Genomic DNA, 24,133 nt, shown 5'->3' on the forward strand with positions numbered 1-24,133 from the left:
GCCATGGACTGGGAACCACAGCGGGATTGGATCAAGAGTTGGACTTGATGATCTGGGAGGTCCCTTCCAACCCAGCTGATTCTATGATTCTGTGCCTCCTGTGTGCCTGTGTGACATCCCAACAGTAAAGAGAGCTCAGGAGTGAGAGTTTCACAACCAGCCCTTTGCATGTTCCTCAGTTTTGCAGTTTCCTGCCTTCGATTTGAGTGCACAGCCTCAGAGCTCCTTGTGTGACAAGCTTTTGTAATCAGGTTCCCAGCAAATAACTGTAAGTCAGCCTCTCACAAAGGCTGCTGGAATTGCTAATTGCAGAGAGGGAGAGCTTGTGTGGTTTATCTTTCCTCCAAGAAAACTTGGGACTTTTAGGACATGTAATGTTTACAGCTTTGTAGGTGCTGTTTTTCAAGAGCTTTACAGAAAAGAAAGCTTTCAGCTGGTTTTGTAGCAGTTCTTAAGAGCCTGAGCACTTGGCTTGTGTCAGACTAATTGGGTTTGTGTGTGCTTGGTTTCTGCTGTAGTCAGACTAAGCTAAAGAAAAACGTGGTAATATGTGGCTTTGCTAAATTCTGTCCTTGTTAATACCTTCAGTGTGTGTGCTAGAGGCACTAATGTAAGAAAATATGTTTTCTCCTTACTGGCTGAAGATACTGTGTATCATTTTATGCATTTTTATGTGTTCGAAAATCTCCGTGGACTGTGAAAAATCCTGCCTAAAGACTAGTTTAAAATACATTCCGCTTGTTTGCTGTGTCCATTTGACAACACTTTATGTGAGATCACTTTTGCTTTTTAGCCCTGTATTACAGTGTTTACTTCTTTGGACCTTTTACATAGGGAAGAAAGCATAATGTTGTAAAATAACAATTAGGCAGGAAGATTCAGGTACATACAAGCAATGGGAAAGATTTAGTTACATTTCTGAGGTGATGGTTCAATTTTTCCTTTCAGCAGCTTGGGCAGCAGTTGTACCTTCTTCCTTATATTATGGGCTTATATTATTATTCCTGGAATAGCAGTGATTTGGAATTGAGGTAGAACCACTGTGTTGGAGATGATACTGGTTTAAAAAAAAAATAAAAAAGGCCCTAAAATCAGCTCCTCCCTTCCCCACATTTGGGTGGTTTTTGGCTGTTGATGAGCCGAGTGTGTGTGCTAAGGCCTGAAAAAGCAACTCATGTTGTGGGGAGGCTGTGCTGTTGCACTCCTGCTTTTTAAAATAGTAAGATAACATTCCTGCCTTCCACTTCTTAAGGATCTTTTGTACAACCTTCTTTCAAGCAAAACAAAAACCTGTCTATTTTTTCTTGTCTTGACTTTCACAGTTAAATCTCTTCTTGCAGGAACTGAGTTACCTCTTTGGAGCTGCCTGGAGCTGTTCCTTATCTTCCCCTTCCTCCCTCAGAAGGACCTGCAGTGGGATGGGGATGTAGCCACGCTGTGCTGCCTCTGTCCATGCCCACCTTTCCCTAATCCATCCCAGCAATCTTTCTCTCAGATCTCCACCTGGAGCTTTCTCAGGAGTTTTTTTAGTGCCAACCCCAGGAGGGAGCTTCCTGTTTACTTATATTGTGAGAAGTCTGTCAGCTGCCTGCAGGCCCTTCTTGGGTGACAAATTCAAGTCTCTCCCATAATTTCCAAGCTGACATGGAAAGGGAAGACTGTGGAAATTCCTTCAGGGAAGTTGTGTGTTCATTCTGTCCAGGACCTGTCTTTCCTGCTCAGCTCAGAAACAGGACCTTTATAACCTTACAAGCTTTGACCTTCAATCCCATGCTGAAGTCCTTTTTAAATCAGTATTGTTTTCCCCTGCCCTTGGAATACAGGAGTATTTGCAGCAGTTTCCAAATTCCCAAGTCCTGTGGCTGTGTTGGAGTTGAGGCACCTCTTACTAACCTGTTTAGCCATGTTTTTTCCCCCTTAGTGAGTTCTTATTTTTGCATTTTAAATGATCAAAGCTGTCCCACTTACCTCAAAGTGAGAAGACCTAAAAACTTCCTGGTTTCCTGAAGCTGTAGTAAAAATCTGAAAAAAAAAAAAAGTGTTTTTAGAAATTTGACAGTCTGAGCCAAACAGGTGGATTTATGAGAATTCTTTAGGGTTTGCTTTGTTCCCTTTCTAGAAAAGTCTTTTTCTGTAGCTCATGTAGGAGATGGTGGTAAGTGGCTGGAAAACTTACTGGTACTTTTCAGTCCCATTTTACCTTTTGTAAGGCACATTATATAAATACAAAAATACATTTTGAATAATTTTCCCTATAATTTCCCTTTGATCTTTTGATGTTTTGCAAGAATCGTTCCGCTTTGGAAAATAACTTATTGTTGCACAAAGATTACTTGTACTTCAGGCACATACACGGGAAATACTGAGATATTTCTAGTATATGATATAAATATATATGTTTATGTATATATAAAAAAATACTGAAACATCTGTAGTGGAATACCCATTTTATTATGTTTCCTGGTCAGTTGGACATCAGTGATGCAGTCAGTGATTTGCTATTGTGTATATAAAATAAACAAGCTGGGTTTAATTGCAAGATCAAGTTCCTCTTTCTGTTTCCGAGTTTAAATTGCTGTGGTGACAGAGGGAAGAAAGGAACAGTATTTATAGTTTCTCTCTTCATAATTTATTTCTGTTTCAATGGAAATAACTTGTACATGTAGTTAGATGCATCTCCAGTCTCTTTTGTTCTAATTGGAGATACAAGAATGGTTCTATTTCCTTAGAAAATAGACAGTTTTTCTCATTAAATGCTTTGACTGGCCTGTTTTATTAGTGATATAAACTTAATTGAAAGCTCTTATGCTCAGTAGTCTGTTGTATTTAATGATAACTTGCAACAGGCCTTTCCCATTTTAATACGTGTGATTTATTAGTTATTGTAGACAAGCTAACACCTCAAAAATGAGTATTTTAAGTGACCTGTAAGAATTAAATGGCGGTTTCAGGCTGAATTAATTCCTATTTAAGAAAACCCAAACTCTTTAATAACACAGAATATTTTAATTTCTTTAAAATTATTTGCTAGGCCACTGAAGGCTGCACACTCTGCCTGAAATATGACAACTTTCCTCTTTCCCCCTATATTTTAACTGAAAAGGGAAGATCTTAAGTGTATCAATTATTATGGATGTTTACTCTGTGTTGCTGACAAACATTTGCAGGCTCTTGGGTTTGCCTTTATTTTTTCTTAGGTGCAAACACACTCTAACCCAAAACTTCTTAAAAATCATCATCTTACTAAAGAGATGAACAGAAATATATGGATAAAGGGGTGATGAAATTTGTTGTGAACTTTCATTCTTTCTGAGTCCTTGGCTGTGTGCAAATGGGTGCTACCCATGTAATTACTGTGATTTCAGAATGATTAGAATTGCTTGTAATTTGATTTCTTTTAATTTGAAGTGCAGCCCGTTGCCTCTCTTTTATGCTGACAAGTTATTCAAGATGTGAAGACTCGATTCTGACTTTAGGATTTGACAGTGGCAGGGGCAGTTTGTGTGGTTGAGGGGGGTGTGTTTGTTCCCACAATGGGGCAAACACAGGATCTGAAACCTGGGAGATGCTCCCTGGTTGTGCAGGGAGATGCAGGTTTGGAAGTTGCAAGGCCACCTTTGGGTGCATTTGGAGTGATGGATTGATAAAAGGAAAAGAACCTTTGTCTTGCTGCGGGTGATTTCCACGGTTTCAGGGAGAGAGCTCTCCTAAGCATATTTTCTTCTGTAATTTAAGTGTTCTACTCTCCTCACAGCTCAGGAAAAAGCCTTCCTTGCTTATGTTCCTCAGTTTTCAGGGTTTCATTGTAAAGTTCTTTTTTCACATTCCCTTTCATCCGATGGAGGAGCCAAACCCAGCTGTTGTGTCCCAGTGAAGCGATGGGTAACTCACAACTCTCCTTGTCCTGCGGCTTGCGAACACTCCAGTGCAGGACTGGTGGATCTGAGCCTGTTCCTCAGCTCACTTGTGGCCCTGGCTGTGCCCTGAGCTCTCCCCCAGCGTGTTCCTCACCTTCAGCAGTGCTTTCCAGGAGGGTGGTAGGCAAGTGCCTTTCCCTGCATCCCCTGGTTGGCAGCAGTTCTTCCTTGCTGGAACTGCCTGTAGTGTCAGTAGGTTTCTGAATCTTCCTCCCAGCACTTGGTAATGAAAACCACTTTCTTGACAGCCATTAAGCTGGGTAAGGAATACTCCAATTCTTCTGTTCAAGTAACCTTTCTGAGGAATGCACCTGACCTTTGTTCTTGCCCTGGGTTTTGCTGGAGGTAGTTTGATGCCTTATCTTTACTTCCTTTCATGCTGCTTCTTTACCCCTGGTGTAACAAAGTGTCCTTGGCTATACTTGATTGGTGTTTTCACTTATTAAATGTGCTCCTGAATGTTTTTTTTCCCTCTCAACCCACTCTCAGGCAGAGGTTGTGCAGGGTGGTGTCTAATTCATGACAAAGAACTGGGAATTGTGAGTTAGCAAAGAAGCTCTGAAGGCTGGCTCAGTTACCTTTAGATTTACTGCGGTGCAGCTTAAGTTGCTCCCACTGCTATTTTGAAATAAAAATTCAACATCCAGGATGCATAACTTGGGTTTTAGGGTTTGATGTGTATGTTTTCTCCTAACTGTTCCCTAGAGTAAGCTTTGGAAATAGGTGTTAAATTTGGTGACACTGTGTTGTAATCCTTGTTCAGCTGTGAGTTTTGAGTCCCATTTTAGTTGACTTACCAATCAGCAACAGTAACATGTGTGGACATTTACTCCCCCAAAATAGCCATTTCCTCAACAGGAACTGTGGTTCTAAAAGATATGACAAATGAGTTGTGATGCACATTCTCACAGTTTACTTTTTTTTGTGGTTGGTTGGTTGGTTGGTTTTTTATTTCTGTGGAGCAGGAGGAGAAAGGAAATGATAAGGGAAGGAGAACTGGCCTTTTTTGGTTCATGTTTTGTCGGCATGAATAGATTTTTCTCCACCTGCTGCTGGGCACATACATTTTTATAGGAACAATTTCTTTAATAACTGCAGATTAAAAATGTTATGTATCTAGAAATTATGCAGTAGGTGATGTTCAAGGCATCGTCTCGATTACATTGTAGCTTTTTTGTTCCAGTGAGAGCTTTTCGCTTGGAGGACTGGGAGGTTTACTACATGTGAAAATGGCAGTAGAATAAGTTATTTATAGAATAAATTATTTTCTCTAACTGGAGCCCCAAATATGAAAATATAAACACATAACAAAATGTGATAGGGCTGTTTTTTAAGAAGGAATGGTTGTTGCTTGCCATTGTTACCTGGCTTCTGCTTCACTTCAGTGATGTGCAGTTGCTACTCTTGTGCTCCAGGCAGAGCCAGAGAGAATCCACATTTGTATGCCAAGTTCTCAGGGTTCCCAGCAGTGTCTGGTCAAAGCCTGATACCTGTCACATGGAGCTGGGTGGTATTTTCAGGATGGACCAACAGACTTCTTCTTAAAGTTGCAGTAGGAGAGCAGGTCACCCCTAAGAGCTCAGATCAAGCTTCAGGCTCTATTTTTAGAGCTGCATACCAGGGGAAAAGGAGAAAATCGCTCAGCTTTCAGGAAAAGGAGCAGTATTTGCATCTCTGAGGTACATGAGTTTTGAAGTTCCCGAGTGAAGAGTAGCTGGTGAAGCAAAGCATAAAGCCCATGAATGAGTCTTTATTCAGGGAACTTCTCAGTGTAGCTTCATCCCCATGTTTTACCTCTTGAGAAGGGGTGAACTTGGTCACACAAGACCCCCAGGGAGTTTGAAATTAGATTAAATAGGGTTCAGACTAGCAAGGAACACAGACCTCTCCTTCAGGGAGGTATATTATTTTTGATGAAGTTGTGATACATTAGAACTTAAAGGGTCAAAGAACAGCAAGTGGTCATTCAGAACCCATGTAACCCATGGTTAATGATTATAAAGCAGGAGTTAAGCAAATCTGGTTTGTACAATAGGTGGTAAAGCATTTGTGGGTTACTTTAAATAACACTTCTTTTTTAAAGGAGCAGTTTGAAAACACTCACTCTGCAAAAGCCTTCCTGCATTTTAAGCTATGAACTGCCTTGCCCAAATTTACAGGTGGCATCAAGAATCCTGTTGAAGAAACTGGAGTTCTAAATGCTGCCAGCATTAAAATTAATAACTCAAGTGTCTCTTTGGGAGCAGAGTGTTCTTTGGATGTATTAATTTTTAAAAATTTTCTCAGACATAGACTTAGAAAAACCCTGGACTCAACTAGTGATCAGTCTGTGTTCTTGTACGTGAGATATTTTTCAAACTCGGTGGATGTTTCTGGAATTATGATCCTTTATCTGTGTAAAATACCAGAAGGTGAGGGCAGGATCACCCAGGGTATAATTCAGTGCAGACATAAATCATCATAATTCTGAGATATGCTCATCAACCCTGCACCTCTGTAGTTCTTGAGATCTAAATCTTGAATTGCCTTGTCTGTTAAATGTGTTCATGTGTACTTTTCAAATAATAACCAGGTAACCTATAGCTGTGGTTTAAAAGATTAAAAAGCAATTCATTACCTTTGTGACTCTCAACTATTGAAAAATAGGGAAAAAATCACTTTGTGTTCTTGATGCAGATTACTTAGCATTTCTTTTTGTGATATGAATCTTTTCAGAGAAGATTTTTTTCTTAGCCTGAAATATATGTTTTCCTGGTAGAATGACAGCTTAAGACTAGAGAATTCCTCTGTGTTGTGTATCAGAATTTATTCCATTTTGTATTCCATTTTATTTGTATTCCATTTCAAAAGGGTTTGCTATTTCCATTAGAAACTTAGTACAGAGGTGCCTCTATACTTTTTGCTGTCACTGTTTTACCAACTTATTCGTGAAAATATTACGTTGTTTTCAAGATAGAGAAGATCTCTCAGAACTTAAATAAAAGCTAACTTGACTTTTCCCCCATTTTACTTCCAAATTTTATCTTCACAGCATATGGTTCTTCAAGTAAACTGAATTTTTAGAAGTAGTTAATTACAATATCATTTGCTTAAAAAAGGCTGAAATCTTTTGAATATCCAAGATGCCCTTCTGATGTTTTTTTTTATTAACAGCTCACACTTTCCATTTTGATTAGAATGGTTTAGAGGTTTGTGGTGACTGAGCCCTGTGGAACCACCAGGCCACGTGCACATTTCCACACTGTCCATGCCATGTGTCCATGGGATGTTGTCCTGAAGGAGGCAGAGAAAATGACCTCCTTTTCCAGCACTATATTCTCCCTTCTGGAGTGATCAAAGAGGACTTACTGCCTTGTTCAGCTTGAAAGTTGATGCACTCAGATTAACTTTCAAAAAGGTTTGATATTCTGTAATTAAAGTGTGACTTTTCCATCTCGTGATTTATTTTAGGTTTTGAATTTTAAACCAGTGAACAAAAAGTGCAATCCTGGCTAATCAGTTGTAAACCTTGAAAATACTTGTCACCTAGAAGTTAAATTACAGGTGATTTAATAGCAAAGCATTCAAGTGTCGTAGATGGAGTTTGAGACCTCCTGTGTAGAGCTCAGACCCTTCGACCTCTCTCCGGGGAATAACAAGGGAAAAAGGGATCTATCCATTCAGCTAAAGTTGACTTGAGTTCACACAGTGCAAAAGTCAGAAGGGTTGTATTCCAGGAGCTGGTACTAGCCAAAAAAAACCTGTGTGGTGTGTGCTGAGGAATTCCCATTTTTACCCTAGGATTCCCAGGAATTTTGTAGTCATTTCATCATAATGTTTCATTGATTTTGATTTATAAACTGTCATGATTTATAATGAGTTGGGTTTTTTTTCCTGAAATTTTCAACAGGAAAGAAAAAATATATCAAATTCCTTGATGTCTTTGACTTGAAGGAATGTCATAAGCTGTCAGGTTGGTTTGGCAACCAGTTTGACCCTTCCTGGTAAACCAGTGTTGCTTCATTATTAAGTGCTCTCCTACATCACACATTACATTCATGTAATGTAATACATAATTTTTGATGCTGTAAATTTACTTGTCAGTAGTTGTATTGTGCATTTGGCTCTGGGGAGCCTGTTCTCTGAGTGAATAGCACTGACAGACTGTGCCACTCGAGCAGTCCAACCATCTGTCCTGGTTGCCATTAGCACTCTGACGTGGGTTTTAAGGAGATGTCTTCAGAAAGGGGAAAGAGTGGCTTGTGACAGGAGCACTTAAAATGTGTTTGACAGGTTGAGCCCTTAGCTATGGCCTGAATTAGTAATGTTGTTTATTGTGACATGGTTATTGTGACTCTGGTACTCTATTCACTTGTGTATCATGTTGTGGGGTTTTTTTAAGTCTTTGTCCTCCATTTTGCTGTCTCTGAAGACAAGATTGTTTTTTTCAATTGTATTTCCATTGAAGCGTAGCAAAATTAAGCTTTGTGTGAATGTTTGCCTCTGTATGGGTTTAGAAAATGCAGACTTCCACTAAAATTCTTACATCACGTTAAGGAAGTTGCACAAACACATGGGTAAAATGGGGAAACCTCGGTCATTCTTGGTGACTGATCTTTTGGTGCTTACTTTCTGCAGGGGTTGTTAGGATTTGTCCTGCTGTGAGCAGTAAGATCTGTAGATGATGTTGCCCACCTGTTGACAGTTGTTTCCATCCTCAGGACTAATGGCAAAGGAGTGACCCAGCATGGCAGCTATGGTCCCACCAGTGAAGCTGAAATGGCTTGAGCATCTCAACAGCTCTTGGATCACCGAAGACAGCGAATCTATTGCCACAAGGGAGGGAGTGTCTGTCTTGTACGCTAAGTTAGTGAGCAATAAAGAAGTAGTGCCATTGCCCCAGCAGGTTCTGTGCCTCAAAGGACCTCAGTTACCAGATTTTGAGCGGGAATCTCTCTCTAGTGATGAACAGGACCACTACCTGGATGCCCTTCTTAGCAGCCAGCTGGCTCTGGCAAAGATGGTGTGCTCAGACTCTCCGTTTGCCGGAGCACTGCGGAAGCGTCTCCTGGTGCTGCAGCGCGTCTTCTATGCACTTTCTAACAAATACCATGACAAGGGAAAGGTGAAGCAGCAGCAGCACTCCCCAGAGAGCAGCTCTGGCTCCACAGACGTGCACTCGGTCAGCGAGCGGCCCCGGTCGAGCACGGACGCGCTCATCGAGATGGGGGTCCGGACTGGGCTCAGCCTGCTCTTCGCCCTGCTCAGGCAGAGCTGGATGATGCCGGCGGCGGGGCCCGGCCTCAGCCTCTGCAACGACGTCATCCACACTGCCATAGAGGTGGTCAGCTCCCTGCCACCCTTGTCTCTAGCCAATGAAAGCAAGATTCCACCCATGGGTTTGGACTGTTTGTCACAAGTCACGACGTTTCTCAAAGGAGTCACAATCCCGAACTCTGGGGCGGATACGTTAGGTCGTAGATTAGCTTCGGAGCTGCTGCTTGGTCTGGCTGCCCAACGAGGTGCCTTGAGATACCTTCTGGAGTGGATAGAGATGGCTTTGGGTGCCTCAGCTGTGGTGAACACCATGGAGAAAAGCAAGCTGCTGCAAAGTCCAGAGGGGATGATCAGCTTTGATTGCTTCATGAGCATATTGACACAGATGCGACGGTCTCTGGTAGGCACAGACCAGCTTTGGCTTGTCTGCATTGCAATGTGCTTGCATTCTTAACTAAATAGTTCCTCAAGACTGAAAGCCAGTTGGCTCAATGTGTTTAAAAAAAGGGTTTTTTTGTGAATTTTTCCCCTCAGTATTTCCTTTGTTGCCCATCAGCTCTTTTCCCCCCTTCCTGCCGACCCATTTCCTCATAGGTAAAGATGGAACAGCAAAGCAACCCCTGTGTTGTCGCTTTAGTCATTGTGCTTTAACTTCAGGGAAAGAATCAAGGACGTACTTGATCCACTTGCACTTGTACATTGAAATGCATAGCAAAAAAGTTACAAAGGATGGAACTGTTTTTCTGGCTTGAAATTCACAGTTTTGCCGTACACCTTGTTTCCTGTTCAGTTCTTTTTATTGGACATTCCTGCTCCCCACTTCACTTGGACCTCTGCTTATACATCTTGGGGATGTTCAGCATTTTTGCTGCTGCTCAGAAATTAATTTGATAAGAAAATGAGCTAAATTGGAAGTGTGGCACACTGTTTTGTGTGTTGAGTACTTCTGGACCTAGATGAATGTTCATTCCAAAGCTATGAAATTGTGGCACACTGTGCAATCAGAAGCTGTGGCAAACTTCTGCCTCATATGCTCAGACTGAAACAGAGAATGACTTTCCCGCAAATTGGTCATTCTTTTCTCCTCAGGCTTGTATTGCTCGTTAATAAACATGATTTTTAAAATCTAAAAAATGTTAAAGAATGGGGACCATGAGAAGAGCATGACAGTGGCAGTATCTGAATTGGATTGTATGTCCTGATGGGCAGTTTGTTTGTGGTTGGTTTTAGGCTAGATATGAAATTAGAGTCCAAAAGATGGAAGATACATAAAGATAAAATTAATTATGATTGGTCATTTTTAAATAATTATCACTTTGAACACAAATAACATGCATTTCAGAACAAAACAGTATTAGGAGAAATTAACTTGGAACACAGATATTTTCACAAAAACGAATCAGTAAGAGTGTTTAAGTAGCACTTCTGACATCTTTGTTTTCCTGAAGTGTGTGCAGATGTCACAGCTCAGGAAAAGGTGGTGTACTTATGCTTATAAAAAAGAGCCCAAATCCCTGATGTATTTTGCACAGGGGCCCTGTTGCTGTCTGGGAGTATGTTTGTCACAATAACAGCATTTGAATGTTGTAGGGCTCGTCTGCTGACCGAAGTCAATGGAGGGAGCCAACCAGAACATCCGATGGCTTGTGCTCCCTGTATGAGGCAGCTCTGTGTTTATTTGAAGAGGTATGTCTTGGAAAAAAACATGTAAGGTGATGGTATTTTCCTTCCCCCTCACTCATGGGGTCGGTGTGAACGTGGGGTGCAGCCCACTCTTGGCTGAGTTACTCTGGAGTAGAAGAGGGGACAAAAACCTGTGAAAAACTAAGATGTAACGAAACAAAGTCACTTGGGCAAGCTCATGATGTGGTGATGGGGATTTGTATTTTAGGCAGAGGATCATATTGAGGGGGGGCAGTTAAATGTGCATTAAACATTGTGACTGTGGGGAAAGAAACATCAAGTGCTGCTTGTTTTCACAGGTGTGTCGAATGGCTTCAGACTATTCCAGGACATGTGCCAGCCCTGACAGCATCCAAACTGGGGATGCTCCCATTGTGTCTGAGACCTGTGAGGTGTATGTTTGGGGCAGTAACAGCAGTCATCAGCTGGTGGAAGGCACTCAGGAGAAAATACTTCAACCCAAGCTCGCTCCAAGTTTTTCTGATGCACAGACAGTAAGTGACATTTCTGGTGGTACATTATGTGACATTCAGCAGCTTCACAGCTACAGTGTGAAATTGAGAACTGGGGCTTCATTTCTGAGTGTCAGCTTGTAATGAAGGTCTGATGCTCAGAACTGATCACACAAGTTATTGGACTGAAAGTATCTCACTGCTTTTATTGATACCTGGAAGAAACATTTTGTTTTGTTTTTACTGACACACACAGATAAATATCCATGTAACAAGAACGACTGAATTACCTAACTCGCTCGGCAGAGACAAGTTTGTTTGCCTGGAGGTTTTTTTTGGTGGTGTTTCTTTGGTTTTGGTTTGGATTTTTTTACTGTTGCTTAAAAGATGTCTTAACTATTCAATCTTCTTTTCTTTTGGTGGTTTTCACACCAAGGTTGCCCAGTTTAAAAGTCCAGACTGGGCTAACTGCTGACACAGCAACCTTAAATTAGCTCTCTGAAAATGAGTGTACATGGTCTTCTGCTCCCAGTCACAGATTCTGCCATTGCAACTGAGCACTTTTGTTGATGCATGGCACAGGATATAATAGTTTGCTTTTCTGTTACTACATTGGCTTTGCAGTGTTGACTCAAGTAAAAGCACTTTTTGGTCACTAGACAATTCAGGTGCCTTTTCTGCAGTTGTTTCTATTGACGTCACTGATATATTTGATGTGCCAGTGGACTGCAGGGCTGGGCATCATAAAGAAGTTTATGCATTCAGAAAACTTCCAAAACACTCATACACAAGAGTGGAATGTGAATGAGTGGGTTACTCTTTTATTAATACAGTATACACCACTGTAACATATTTATGTGATTTTTTTTTTTCCACTGAGATAAAGATTTTTTTCTTTAGCTTTCTAGCTAAAACAACTGATAATTGTTAATTAATCAAACAATTGATAATTGTTTTAGGGTTGTCTGGATGTTAATTCCCAGTAAACAGGGCCGTGGCTGTGCAGTCTGACACCTGTGTGGGGCTGTTTTATATGTGCCTTTATGCTTCAGATTTGAACCTGCTTGGCACTTAAAGATTCTTGTAGCAAATTTTTGCTGGGTTAGTTGATTTGCTGTTGGGTCATTCGTCAGCTGAGCTCTGACTTTCCAATAGAGGCAAGTTCTTATTCTCTTAAAAACTTTTAGTCTTATTTCTTTGATGTTTATGTTGTTAAAATGTATAGTGTCAAATGGGAATGGAGTTTTAGCATTTGGCTTGTTTCTGTAATGTTATCACTTGGTACTGGTTAAAATTAAGCCAGACCTACAGTGCTGTATCAAGCTTTTACTTTTTGGGTTTGCTCTTGACAAATTCAGATTTCCCTCTGTGACTTCTGGAAATCTGAGTGCAGCCCAATGTTTTTACATTATGTTGTATGGAAAGGTCATATAAAGAAACCTGACATACTGTTAAAAAAATACAAGCTTCTAGACCTGTATGTGAATTTTGCATTTATCTGATCGCTGTGTTTCACTATTTTAACCTTTTCTTTGTAGATTGAAGCTGGACAATATTGTACCTTTGTCATTTCTACGGATGGTTCTGTCAGAGCCTGTGGGAAAGGCAGTTATGGGAGACTTGGACTGGGTGACTCCAATAATCAGTCCACACTGAAAAAACTGACTTTTGAGCCTCATAGGTCTATTAAAAAGGTGTCATCTTCAAAAGGATCCGATGGCCACACTTTAGCATTTACAACAGAAGGGGAAGTCTTCAGCTGGGGTGATGGTGACTATGGAAAACTGGGACATGGAAATAGTTCAACTCAGAAATATCCCAAACTTATTCAGGGTCCCCTGCAAGGAAAGGTATGTTTGGTACAGTAGAACACTTATTTTTGTTCTGTTCAGTTGTGATGTTGTGTAAAATACGAAATATATAAAATCTTAAGAAGAAGGTGTGTGTTTTTCTAGACCTCTCTTTGTAAGCTGGGTCTGCTTTCAGCAAAACACTAGAACTTGTAGTTGCCTCTAGCTTGTGATGTGGACAGTGGCATTGTCAGGGAACCTTCTCATAGTCTTAAGAGTAAAACATTCCAGGAAGGAGAGAGTTGCTTTTGGTACTGCAACATCAGGACTTTGACTTACAACTCTTTAGTGCTTCATTTGGGAAGTGGTTCTGTGTTGTCTTACAAGGCCTTCTTCTCCCTGTCTGTCTGTGTTTTGACCAGTGTTCTAAACATCCACTGATGCTTCTTTTTTCTCCTGTAAGACCGGGATATCATCGTGTTAAAGCTGCCTGATAAATAAATCATTAGCAGTTTTATATAGAAACTTGCCTTTTTATGTATTTATTTCTACTAACCAAATAAGGAATAGGAAAGATTGCAGAGGTTCACTTGTGTGTGGATTTGATCCACATGAATGAACAAGTTAATTTGCATAGACTGCTTCTGAAGCTTGACTCTCAGAAGCTTTCAGACTTCCTGTTTGGTTTGTGTAAAAACTGAAGCTTTCTTTTTGCCTGTGATGCAGGTGGTTGTCTGTGTGTCAGCGGGATACAGGCACAGTGCTGCTGTCACAGAGGATGGGGAGCTCTATACCTGGGGAGAGGGAGACTTCGGGAGACTGGGTGAGTTTAACCTTTCAGGGGATGCTTTTGGAAGAATGTCTGTGTCTGGTAATGATTCTGTACATTTATTTGCCTCGTTCTCTAACTGTCCACTCTAAATACACATACACACATAATGCAGCTGTGTGCATATAGGTGACTAGTGCAGAGACTCTTAAAAGCTTTTAATGCAGTTAATTTTACAAAGAGTTTGTTAAAAATATTTTTAATTTCAGGAGAGGTTGCTTTTATTCATAAGTCTACATATGATTGCTAATGCTACTGAAATGTAAACAGTAGACATTTTAAATAAACAGGAATTCTAGTGTGGTGGGAGGATAGTTCTTTGAACAGTCAGGAATACCTGGCTAATAGTATCAAGGGTCTCATTTTAATAATCAGCACACTTTACATTGTTTACCAGATTGGCTTAATGTCCTTTTACCTTAATGCATCTTAAAAATGCAATTTAACTGAAACAAAAAGCCACTGTTACTGTTTGCTGCAAGTTGCTGTGTCTGTCTGGTCACCTTTGCTGTACAACTGCTGTGCCTGGTGGGAAACACCTTCTCCAGCAGGTTCAGTTGAACCAGCAGGTTTTGCATAGAGAATTGCTTCAAGTTGGGCAAGTTGCTTCAAGTTTAGTTCCTTTCTGTTGTCTTTGCTCTGAATGTGACCATCACCAAGTATAGAGGGGTGAGAGCAAGTAAATGACGGGGCAGAAGACGAGGACAGTGTTTCACAGCTTAAATTGTCACAGGTTTCCAAGGTAATCAGTGGAGGTGCTGAGCCTCTCCCTGCTGGGAGAAAAGAACACTGGGTTAGAGGTTTAGCTTACAACTTTGGTGGGAAATGTGGAAATATTCTCCTTGAGAATATTTCTCCTTGACATGGAGTTCTGATGTGCTTTGGGGGTCTTGGAGTGTGCAATGGTGAGTTCCAGTGCGCAGCTAAAAGGTGACATTTAGTTAGGTCTTAGTACGTTGTTCATATTTAATCACTTTTGGATGGACTGTTCTTTTCCCCCTCTTCTGCATTTTTCTTCCATATCTGCAGAATTTCTGCAGTTTCTTAGAGATGAAACATTTTCTGGAACAGGAGATACTGTAATGTCTGGTTTCTGCAGAAAGGCCCAGTTAGGGCTGTGACTGTCCCCAGCCAGCTGTGGTGCTGCTGTGATTTGACTGTGCAGTAGTGACAATAGTGACAGTGTGCCCTTATTGCAGCTTCCCCTTGCTGCTCAGGAGACCTGCTGCCCACTGTTAGGATGTATAGCTGCCTAATCAACTGCTATTAAAGGCACTTGTACTAGTAATTCCTTATTTTTTTTTCAGTGAGCTAGAAAATGACCCTAGGATTCAGTGGCACCTTTACCACAAGTGGCTTCCAAACGTGTCTGTGAATCTTTCCACAGAGTGGGCAGAAATTGTCGTTTGTGATGAGCACAGAACACATGGGATTTGCAGAATCTTTATGATTGCAAAAGATAATTAGAGCTTAAAGGTTCACAAAAGGAAAACGTGTTGCTTTTTTTCCATAGGTCACGGTGACAGCAACAGCCGCAACATTCCAACTCTGGTAAAAGATATCAGCAATGTGGGAGAGGTCTCCTGTGGCAGTTCACACACCATAGCTCTGTCCAAAGATGGGAGAACGGTGTGGTCATTTGGAGGAGGAGACAATGGTAGGTAAAAGTACCATTTTGGTGGTAATTTTGTGTTGTTCCGTCTAGACACAGAGTTTCAGTGCTCCTTGCACTTTGGTTCTGGTTTTTGTTTGGTAGCTGTACAAGAAAAGGATTCTTATAACATCTAAATACAATATGTGAAGTTTGACTGCAAGATTATGGAGTTTAAAAAGGATTATGGGAGGGGAGGGGTTTCACAGAGCAGAAAGCTCAGTGAATGCATGAACAATTCAAATGAAAATGCTGTGCTGATAACTTTGAAATTAATTCCCTGGTGATATGGCAGTAGCTATTCACATCCTAGAAACTGTTGCATTTTAACTGCCTGGGGTTAATATTTCAATTTTAAAATGCACTGTCACGAATATATATTTCCTTGAGACTGTAATTGAAAGAGAATAGGTTTTGTAAAAATTGTGACAGGTTTTAATTTTAAAAATCCACTCTGACGTTTTTGGTTATCCAAAAAGAATTCTTTGTGGGGTACTTCTAATTGTTATTTATCCATGGAAAATACCTTGCAGTTGTGTTTCCTCCTTTTGTAGGCAAACTTGGTCATGGTGATACAAACAGGGTATATAAACCTAAAGTTATAGAAGCCTTGCAAGGAATGTTTATTCGAAAAGTTTGTGCTGGGAGCCAGTCTTCACTTGCCTTGACATCAACGGGGCAGGTAGGCAAAAAACAGTTTTCACTTGAGATATGAGAGTTGGTGAAGATACTGCGGGTTCACATTACTTCAGCTTTTATTGTTTTGATTGTTGAGAAAATGTTAAATTAGTACTTAAATAACAGTGAAGTTCTTGATTAGAGATTGAGATTTCTACTGTGCTGGAGTAATTCAAAATGTGCTGAAGAGTCATGTGAAAATACACTTTTTCAAGACCCTTGCTTAGCCACAGAAAATGTGTTATTTTTAGGTTAATAAAAATAACCAGTGTAAAAATCAAATTGGATCCAGGACACAAAAAGCAGCGAAATGCTTGTAATTCTTAATGCATGAACCAACTCAGGTGGTTAGGTGATTTAATAGGATTTTTTTTTAAAATGTATGTGTATTTTAGAATATAAGTGTTACCGAAAGTTCTATTTCTGATCTGACAAACCTGAGGAGATGTCAGAGGTGAATGTTGGGGTGGTTGTGTTGCTTTGCTCCAGGTGTACGCCTGGGGCTGCGGGGCCTGCCTGGGCTGCGGCTCCTCGGAGGCCACTGCTCTCAGACCCAAACTCATCGAGGAGCTGGCTGCCACAAGGATAGTGGACATTTCCATTGGGGACAGTCACTGCTTGGCACTTTCTCATGGTAAGAACAACAAGGTGTAAAAATGCATCGTCCTCCTCTCGATCAAAAGCGGTTGTATCTCAGGTTTTGTTTTCTCCTCTGCATTTATAGATAATGAAGTTTATGCTTGGGGTAACAATTCAATGGGACAGTGTGGTCAGGGAAACTCCACTGGTCCCATCACCAAACCGAAGAAAGTAAGTGGTTTAGATGGAGTTGCAATCCAACAAATCTCAGCAGGAACATCCCATAGTCTTGCCTGGACAGCTCTTCCAAGGGACAGGTAACGATGACACTGGGGACAGGTATCATTTGCTTTTTGTACAAGTCCACTTTGGGATACATTTAACTACTCCCTGAAGGTGTTAACCACACCATGTGTTTCAAGTATTCTGCTTGTAATGTTTTGGGCTGGAGAGCCTTCCCTCCCTCCTCTCCTCTTCCCTCTCCTCCAGTTGTTGCATATTGCAAGTGAAAATATATCAACACCAAGGATTTGGGTATTAGTTCTTTGTGTATGAAGATTTCTTACCTGCTGTTAGACCTCTGTTTACTAAAATTTTGTGAAGTTAGGCAGTGGGAGGTGAAACAACTCAGTATTTATTTTTGCTTCTGAAGGGACTTCTTATGGCTTAGGAAGTTTCCTGTAATGTAACAAGGAGTGCACTAAGCAGGAGACTTTGGGAAAGGGGAAGTTCAGACAAATTGCTGAGGTGGATTTAAACATCTTAAAAAATTTCTGTATGGTTACCTGTTAACCTAAACTGAAACCAGGTGCCTAAATAAATAGTTTGGTTATTAATGTGCAATAAGTGAAATAATACTTTGTTACACCAAAGACATGAGCAAGTGATTGAAGTGAACCAGTATAGTTTTACATAGAAACTAACACAAAGGGATAGAAAAGCTTAATATTTGGAAGATGATTCAAGAAGAATTTCAAGTGCCCTGTTTTCACAGGAGCTATCAATTCAGAAAATAGTGAGACTTAAATAGTGCTAAGTGGCACTACTGCTTCTGAGCTCTCTCTGCATTGTGTCAAGGTCTCTATAATCTGACATTTGTACTAAAACCAGCTTTGTGAGTACTGGGCAGCCTTTGCACGAGTCAGATTAAATACATATGGCTTCATATTTATAGCATTGTAGGTGTTCCTGTTCTTTAGAATTTTTTTTGTAAAGAGTTTTACAGCGAAGAGAGCAGAAAATACCCCCGAGGGTCAGGAAGTTAGTCTGCCATAGTCAAGTTGGTTTGTTCTAAGAAAAAAACTGGTTAAGTGTGTGTTGAACCTGCTTGAGCTGTTAATTCATTAAAGCAGTTGGAGTATTTCCAGAGGGTGATCTCCTTTGGTTGTGATTGCAGGCAGGTTGTGGCGTGGCACAGACCCTACTGTGTAGACCTGGAAGAAAGTACCTTCTCGCATCTTCGCTCTTTCCTCGAGCACTACTGTGACAAAATCAACAGTGAAATCCCCCCTCTTCCTTTTCCTTCCTCAAGGTACACGCAGCATGTGCTTGTTACAGATTTTTATAATTATTTTGTTTTTCTTTACAGCAGCGGTGCTTGGCTTAGTCTTGGTTAGTGTGTTCTTTAACAAGCATAAGTCTGGTTTCCTTGCTCCTTCAGGAGCTCTGCAGTGCCCCAGACGTAGCAGGATCTTTTGCCTGGAGTTTATTTTCATTATGCACTGAATTAAATGCTTTATTTCAGAGTTTTTCCTTTGAAACACATTTTTCTATGTAGTTGAAATGCATTTACTGTTTCTGCTTTGTTAGTTCTTACTCCTTTAACAGTTTTTCAGAAGTTTTTTACAAAGACTAGAAATTAATACCCTGACCTTTTGTTTTTAACCCAATTTTTGTGCTCCTGAATCTTCTGAGAGAAGATTACATTTATTACTTCTTAAAAGTTATTTTTTTTCTCTATGAATAATACTTTTGCCTCTTTGTGTATTTTTGGATGATTTTGCCTCCTGATTCATGGGACTGCATTTCTAAAGTGGATGTCTCTTGGAACCATTGTCCACAAAGACACTTCTCCATTCTAGTTTTGGTTTTTGTTCTTTTAAGCACATTGGCAGAAGGTTCTCAGAGGAGGTTCTTCCAACTCCCAGCTGTAATTTACTTTTCTGGTACAAAATATCAAAGGCGAGTTGAAAGCTTAGTGCACAAATAAGTGAAAAGGGAGCAGGAGAGATTAACAGGGATGTATTTCTTTTTGCAGGGAACACCACAATTTTCTTAAATTGTGTCTGAAGCTGCTTTCTAATCACCTTGCACTTGCACTGGCTGGGGGTGTAGCCACCAGCATTCTGGGCCGCCAGGCTGGGCCTCTCCGAAATCTCTTGTTTAGACTGATGGACTCTTCTGTCCCTGATGAAATTCAGGAAGTAAGTCATGCTCTGCTGTTTGCTGTGAAAATTGTGCTACTCTCTCTTCTTTCTTTCTTTGTGCAATTAGAGAGATATCTGACTTTGAGCAGTTGGCACTGTGATAAACGTGAGTCTGACTTAGCGGTTTTACTCGTGACAGGTAAAACCTGCAGTCACCATCACTGTTTTATGATGTGAAAGCAGAGGAGAATGTTTGCAGAAGAATGTCAGAAAGCTGCTTTATTTTGTAACTTTTAAATTAGTCTTCCTTGCGATAATGAGCCTAAAATGTTAGTGTTGTGGATTGAGTAATTAACTCAGTTGAGTAATTCTCCTAAGATGTACTCTTACAGGAAACAGCAGCTTTTGTTGCTCTCATTTCACTTCTTCAATGTACTGCATGTCTTTGCATCACAACATGAAAAATTAGTGTGCTATTGTGAGATAGAACTCTGATGTTAAATGAAATTAAGCAAGATGTTTTGGATATATCGTGGGTGATGTGCTGTGTTTTTTAAAGATACAAGTGAGTTGATTATCTCCCCCTTCCTTACTGAAGAAGTATTTTCTGCTGCTCTAATTTTAGGTTGTAATTGAGACTCTGTCAGTAGGAGCAACTATGCTGCTTCCTCCACTGCGAGAGAGAATGGAATTGCTCCATTCCCTTCTCCCCCAAGGTCCTGATAGATGGGAGAGCTTATCAAAAGGACAGGTAAGGTCAGGTAAAAATATGCCATGCTTTGAAAGCAGCTGTGGTTTGCTTTGGCTTTTTCTGCTGGAACATTGTGAACTGAGGTGAGCCTTGTTTTCAGAGTGCCAGCACATTCCTGGTGAGGTGCAGTGCAAAGCCCAGCATAACAAAACCTGGAGGTAGCCTGGCTAAACCAGAGTCCAGTGAGACAGGGAACACTGCATGTTGGCTGCTTAGGAATTGCTGTGTCAGCATTTCCAGACAAGTACAAAGAGCAGATATTTTTAAATTTGGATTTAACTATTTAGATTTCACATGTCTTGGAAACAGAAAATTATTCCCTGTGAAGAATACTTGTATAATGCTTTTGCTACATGGATTTCACCCTCCTTTGCAAAGATGACTGCAATGTTCCTTTTGTCTTTTTCCTTCTTGAATGCAAAAACCAGGAATTAATGCAGGTTAGGATGGTTGCCCAGTATCCTACAAAAGGAGGGAAAAAGATTCAAGGAACATCTGTTCCTGTCCTTGAGAGCAGTAGGAACTGAAACTTCAGCAGTAGTCTCAGACTAAAAGAATGAGCAAAAGTACTGTTCAGTTCTGTGCACACAGGATCCTGGTCAAGTCCTGCATTTTATACACTGAGGAAGAGACTGGCTTACACTTGATACTGAAACTATGAAGCAGAATCTTCTGATTCTGATTTTCTAAAGATTTGTGAAGATGAGTATTGGTATGAACTAAACCCCCTGACAATTACTAGGGCAGAACAAGTTTAGGTTTTCCAGCAGCAGTGGGGAGCAGCACTGAAGGTGAAGGTCATTACTCTTCATCTGCCACCTCTCTTGGTCTCATGTGTGCTTGTTCTGCTTTTTACCCTTTTTCCGATGTGCAGCCTAGAAAAATGGTGTGTCCCCCACCAACTCCCCAGATAATCAGATAAGTCCAACAAACTGCAGAAAGCATTTAGTCCAGTGTCTAATATCTTCCTCTTAATCTCAGATTTTACTAGGTATGGTCATCTAATTGATATATTTATCTGTTCTCTAATACTACAAATCTGCAGGAAAACCTGGAGGTTTTTGGAAAAGTCCTCCAGCTTATTTCTCTGTCCCGTTACAATATTTTCATTGTAACTATGTCTAATCCTTTTTCCTTCATAGCTCCTTATTTATTCTATCCTCATTAACAAAGAGTGTTTTTTGTGCCTTTAAACATTTTTCTTTAGAGAATGCAGTTGGACATCATTCTGACAAGCTTGCAGGATCACACCCACGTGGCCTCCCTGCTTGGCTACAGCTCACCCTCAGACAGCACCGAAACCTCCTCGCTGTGTATCAGCTATGGAAACCTCTCTGATCAAACATATGCTGTGCAGAGCAGCCACCCAGACACTCACCTGGCTGAAATCTTAATGAAGACTCTGCTGAGAAATTTGGGATTTTATACAGTATGTATAGGCCTTGTAATTAATTGATTTATTTTTAAAATTGTAATGAATTTTGGATACGTAGAAGGGTTAATTTTTTTTTTCTCCATCTCAGGAAAATGGTGCTCTTTTTCTTTTATCTAAAGTAGCAGTGCAATATGTATTTGTCCTGAAGTGGACTAAAATCAGTTAAATCATCTCTAACAATATGGTTTTTGTGTTATTATAGTGGTATTTATTGTTTATGATGACTTATGTAACTGCAGCTGCTTTCATATCAGACTGTTTTATTGCTCTTGCTTTGGCTTCGAAGTTTTTGGCAGATAGAATGTAACACAAGAAGTGCATGGAATGTTTTTAGTCAGTATAATCTCAGCCACCAGGGAACAATAGGCAGACACCAGGAGCATGAATCTGTCTAATTAACTTCACTAGGGTTATTACCTTATGCTTATTACCTGACTGAACATCTCATGCGTCAGCCCCCAACAGATCCTAAAAATTATTACTTATTTTAACATACTGTGATTTGGGGGCCAGGTTAGGGAGTGGGTTTTTTCACCCAGTTAGCCTTGGGGAGTTGAATAAAAACATTGCAGCCTCTGAAAGAAACCTTTTTAGAAGAGAAGTGTTCACTTGACAGCTATCAAAATGACTTTCTAAACAAGTGTATTTTAGCTGTGGTTATCCCATGATCCACTGGCACATAGTAAAGATAATAAAAGTTTCTTTTTAAGATGATTGTCAGGTTTCATGGCATTTGAAGCACAGTTAATTGTTCTTTTTCTCCCCCTCCTTTTTGTCTTAATAGGACCAAGCCTTTGGAGAACTGGAAAAAAACAGTGATAAATTTTTACTAGGTACATCATCATCAGAAAACAGCCAACCTGCTCATCTTCATGAGCTTTTATGTTCACTGCAGAAACAGCTGCTGGCTTATTGCCACATCAACAGTGTCAGTGAGGTGTGTGTCCTTATTTTTATCATTTAGGAGAGAAAAAACTAATTCAGCATTCATAAGCATCAGAATGTTGTAAGGTTCCTGTTGTAAATCTGAGTACTTGAAAGCTAAACTAATTTAAATAACCCTTTAAATATATTTACAGAATTATTCTTATTTTGGTTTGTTTCCTTCTAGAATTCCAGCAGTGTGGCTCTGCTCCACAAACACCTCCAGCTTTTGTTGCCTCATGCCACAGATATCTATTCCCGTTCTGCAACACTGCTGAAGGAAAGCTCTTGGAATGGTAGTGTTGGGGAAAAACTGAGAGGTAAATCTTCATGGCAAAATCAGTATTGATGGCTCTGTAAGCTTAGATTTGAATAATAAAATACCTTGTTTTTCCTGTATCTGCATGAAGTGGACATCCCAAGCGTCCCCCAAAAGAGGAGATTAGGTGTCCACCCAGGGATAGCATCTGGTTCATGTGTTTGATACAACATTTGACATACAGGGAAAATACAGAATGGAGAAGACATTGAAACAATAATGCACAGAGGCAGTTTTGTTAATTCTAGATTTCTCTTTTAAAAAGTGCTGGTTTTGTGATCACTGAAAAGCGTGTTAGTAAAATACGAAATAGATTAGTGATTGTTAAACCCATCAGTTCAACATGTGCCGTGGAGACATTTTGAGAAAGCTGAGGTATTTTATGCAGTTCTTTGCCTTGCTAAATGGCCTTGTTGTGCTTGGAATATAACTGTATAACTGTAATTCAGCTTTGCTTTCCCCCCTGCAGATGTGATTTATGTCTCAGCTGCTGGCAGTATGCTCTCCCAGATTGTCAACTCCTTGCTGCTGCTGCCAGTGTCGGTAGCCCGGCCCTTGCTGAGTTACCTGCTGGATCTGCTGCCACCTCTAGATCGTCTCAACAGACTGTTGCCTGCTGCAGCCCTTCTGGAAGATCAAGAATTACAGTGGCCTCTTCATGGTGAGTGTCATAACATGCTTTTCATCTGAAAAGTAAAGAATGGCACCTTTTTGTAGTGGAAGTTTAACTTTCCCTTTTAAGATGGCTTTTATTTTTTTAAGCTGTGTGTCTTGCTACATCTCCTTTTCCGTTTCCTAAATGTATTAATGGCCCTTGCTGTGAAATACTTTTTCTGCTTTAATTGAGTGCAGTTTTCAGTTGTTTCCTATATCTGTACATGTTTATCAGAACACAGAGAAGTGTGTGTTGGACAAAATACTCTTGGGCAGAGTTTGAAGGAGCCTTTCCTTCGTGAGCAGCTGTGCCAGGAATGGTGATGGCCTGTGCTGCTGCTGTAGTTACCATGTTAAGTGGCCTCTTAACAGCCTCTTACCTGCTGTTCCTTCAGTTGATTGAGGGGCAAATCTGCCACTAACAGGGAAATATGAACAAGATCTGTTAATTTTGCTGATTTTGGAATTGTGACTGATCTGAGAACGAATCCTTTCAGGTGGCCCTGAGTTGATCGACCCCGCTGGAGTGCCCCTGCCACAGCCTGCCCAGTCCTGGGTGTGGCTCGTTGACCTCGAGAGGACGGTGGCCTTGCTCATTGGGAGGTGCCTTGGGGGGATGCTCCAGGGCCCTCCCGTGTCCCCTGAGGAACAGGACACAGCCTACTGGCTCAAGACTCCACTTTTCAGTGATGGGGTGGAAATGGATATTCCTCATTTAGGTAACTGTGAAATGCCAGTGTCTCCTGTCGTTGTAAATATCTGTGATCCGTTTGGAAATTTCTGGTGGTGTTTTGAACGGGTCTGTGCACTCAGGGGTTGTCTTCCAGCATTGGTGTGTGTTTGTGGAGT

The 24,133-nt window shown here is 40.6% G+C and overlaps 1 protein-coding gene across 2 annotated transcripts in view; it reads left to right on the forward strand.

Annotated features, from left to right (window-relative positions):
- HERC1 (HECT and RLD domain containing E3 ubiquitin protein ligase family member 1) overlaps window positions 1-24,133 on the forward strand; it is a 113,081-nt gene that overhangs the window by 26,042 nt on the left and 62,906 nt on the right. For both annotated transcript variants that reach the window (XM_017816915.1, XM_017816914.1), the window contains 17 exons: window positions 8,618-9,573; window positions 10,764-10,859; window positions 11,156-11,350; window positions 12,847-13,158; window positions 13,825-13,921; window positions 15,441-15,584; window positions 16,133-16,260; window positions 16,746-16,890; window positions 16,981-17,152; window positions 18,232-18,366; window positions 19,093-19,258; window positions 19,827-19,952; window positions 21,160-21,381; window positions 22,172-22,324; window positions 22,499-22,631; window positions 23,100-23,291; window positions 23,782-24,003. In XM_017816915.1, the coding sequence (XP_017672404.1) occupies window positions 8,644-9,573; window positions 10,764-10,859; window positions 11,156-11,350; window positions 12,847-13,158; window positions 13,825-13,921; window positions 15,441-15,584; window positions 16,133-16,260; window positions 16,746-16,890; window positions 16,981-17,152; window positions 18,232-18,366; window positions 19,093-19,258; window positions 19,827-19,952; window positions 21,160-21,381; window positions 22,172-22,324; window positions 22,499-22,631; window positions 23,100-23,291; window positions 23,782-24,003 (3,568 nt within the window). In that variant the 5' untranslated portion in view covers window positions 8,618-8,643. The remainder of the gene's footprint in view (window positions 1-8,617; window positions 9,574-10,763; window positions 10,860-11,155; window positions 11,351-12,846; window positions 13,159-13,824; window positions 13,922-15,440; window positions 15,585-16,132; window positions 16,261-16,745; window positions 16,891-16,980; window positions 17,153-18,231; window positions 18,367-19,092; window positions 19,259-19,826; window positions 19,953-21,159; window positions 21,382-22,171; window positions 22,325-22,498; window positions 22,632-23,099; window positions 23,292-23,781; window positions 24,004-24,133) is intronic.

This window comes from Lepidothrix coronata, unplaced genomic scaffold (assembly GCF_001604755.1).
Source record: "Lepidothrix coronata isolate B3197 unplaced genomic scaffold, Lepidothrix_coronata-1.0 Scaffold58, whole genome shotgun sequence".
NCBI lineage: Eukaryota > Metazoa > Chordata > Aves > Passeriformes > Pipridae > Lepidothrix > Lepidothrix coronata.